The following is a 1,459-nucleotide window of genomic DNA, read 5'->3' on the forward strand; positions in this document are numbered from 1 at the left end:
TTATGGCCAGTCTCTCTACACCTACTACAGCGCGCTAGAGCCTGGCGGCTGACACCTGATCGCTCCCCTCCCTGACGCTCTTCATCAGCAATCTGCTGATCAGCCTCGCGCTGAGCGAGTAGATCCTCTCCAGCTTTGTTAGCACTCCTTGCTTCTGTATCAGTTTTCTTTTGCGCTGTCTACGCTTCGTCGCTGCCTCGTTAGCCCTCTCAAGGCTGGCGATCCGATCGCTCATCAGCTCAGCCGAGAGCATTATTACCTCAGCCCCCTTCTTGAGCTGGTTAGTTGCCGTAATAATTGAAGTTGGCGATGAGCTTTGATGCCGCTGAACGCGATCACGTATTAACGTCGATTGAGCTTCAAGCTCGCGTACGTTGCTTGGTGTACAGGCCTGCTAGAGAGCTTCTGCGAGAGCTGGTAGAGCTGGCGTAGTTGGCGTACGTAGCTGCACGTCAAGCTTTGATAGAACAGTGTCTGGCTGGAGAGGAACAAGGCCTGCGCCTTGGAAAGCTGAGTAGATATTGGCTGATATAAATGATTGATTAAAAGCTGCCTTAAACGCTAGTAGAAACTCAAGCTTAGTGATGTGGTTGATATGGTGGCGTATCAGACTCTCTACCTCACGGCTGTACGTGCGCTTTAACGGCGAGAAGCAGCCAACGTCAAGAGGCTGGAGTAGGTGAGACGAGTGAGGCGGCATACAGAGCGTGTAGATATTGTTCTCCTTGCAGATCTCTTAGAACTCGAGTGACTAGTGGCTCTCATGGCCATCAAGAATAAGCAGCCGGCGTGCCCCAACAACCTTGCCATCTGTATGCTTAATGAAGTGCTTTAGCCACTCAACTCCTAGCTCGTTGGTCGTCTAGCCATTATCGCTGACTGCGATCGCCCAGTCGCGTGGGATCTCTGCCTCCTTATACTAGGTAGAGAGGTGATACTTGCCAGTAAAGATTAGAAATGGTGGGATAGACCAGCCAGCTGCGTTAATCCTAGCGATAAACGTCACCCACTCTCGGCCACCTGGCTGGACAGCCTTTGGTCGGCCTCTTCTCTCTGATGCTGTGACGGCAAGCTGAGTGGTGATCTTGCCTATTAAGAAGCTAGCTTCGTCGAAGTTATAGACGTCCTCGTCACAGATGCCATACTTGGCCTTTGTCTGAGCTACAAGCTCAAACTAGCTCTTAAGTAAGACTAAATCTTCACAGAGAGCTCTCTGCCTATCGTACGCTCGATTGAAACGCGTTGTAAGACTGTCCGTACGCTTGACAAAGTTGCGCGGCTAGTGGACGCCAACCTGGCCAGCGCCGCGCGCAGCTAGCAGCTTATTAGCCATATCGCGCACAGCAGCGTAGGTAGGCGAAAATCCACGTAAATCAAGGTCTGGTATATGATTAACTATAACCTCCTCTTCTAGCTTGGTAAGCTTCCTTGAGTTGGGCTGGCAATCGCGTCGGGCAGG

The 1,459-nt window shown here is 51.5% G+C and overlaps 1 protein-coding gene across 1 annotated transcript; it reads right to left on the bottom strand.

The window, feature by feature from the left end:
- Nucleotides 1-919: 919 nt before the first annotated feature.
- Nucleotides 920-1,333, bottom strand: COCVIDRAFT_32292 (hypothetical protein; the record flags this gene model as incomplete). The annotated part of the gene is made up of 2 exons (XM_014694477.1): nucleotides 920-1,174; nucleotides 1,295-1,333. 2 exons carry the CDS (start codon nucleotides 1,331-1,333, stop codon nucleotides 920-922), a joined length of 294 nt encoding a protein of 97 aa, XP_014549963.1.
- Between the last annotated feature and the right edge of the window lie 126 nt (nucleotides 1,334-1,459).

This window comes from Bipolaris victoriae, assembly GCF_000527765.1.
Source record: "Bipolaris victoriae FI3 unplaced genomic scaffold scaffold_522, whole genome shotgun sequence".
Lineage (NCBI taxonomy): Eukaryota > Fungi > Ascomycota > Dothideomycetes > Pleosporales > Pleosporaceae > Bipolaris > Bipolaris victoriae.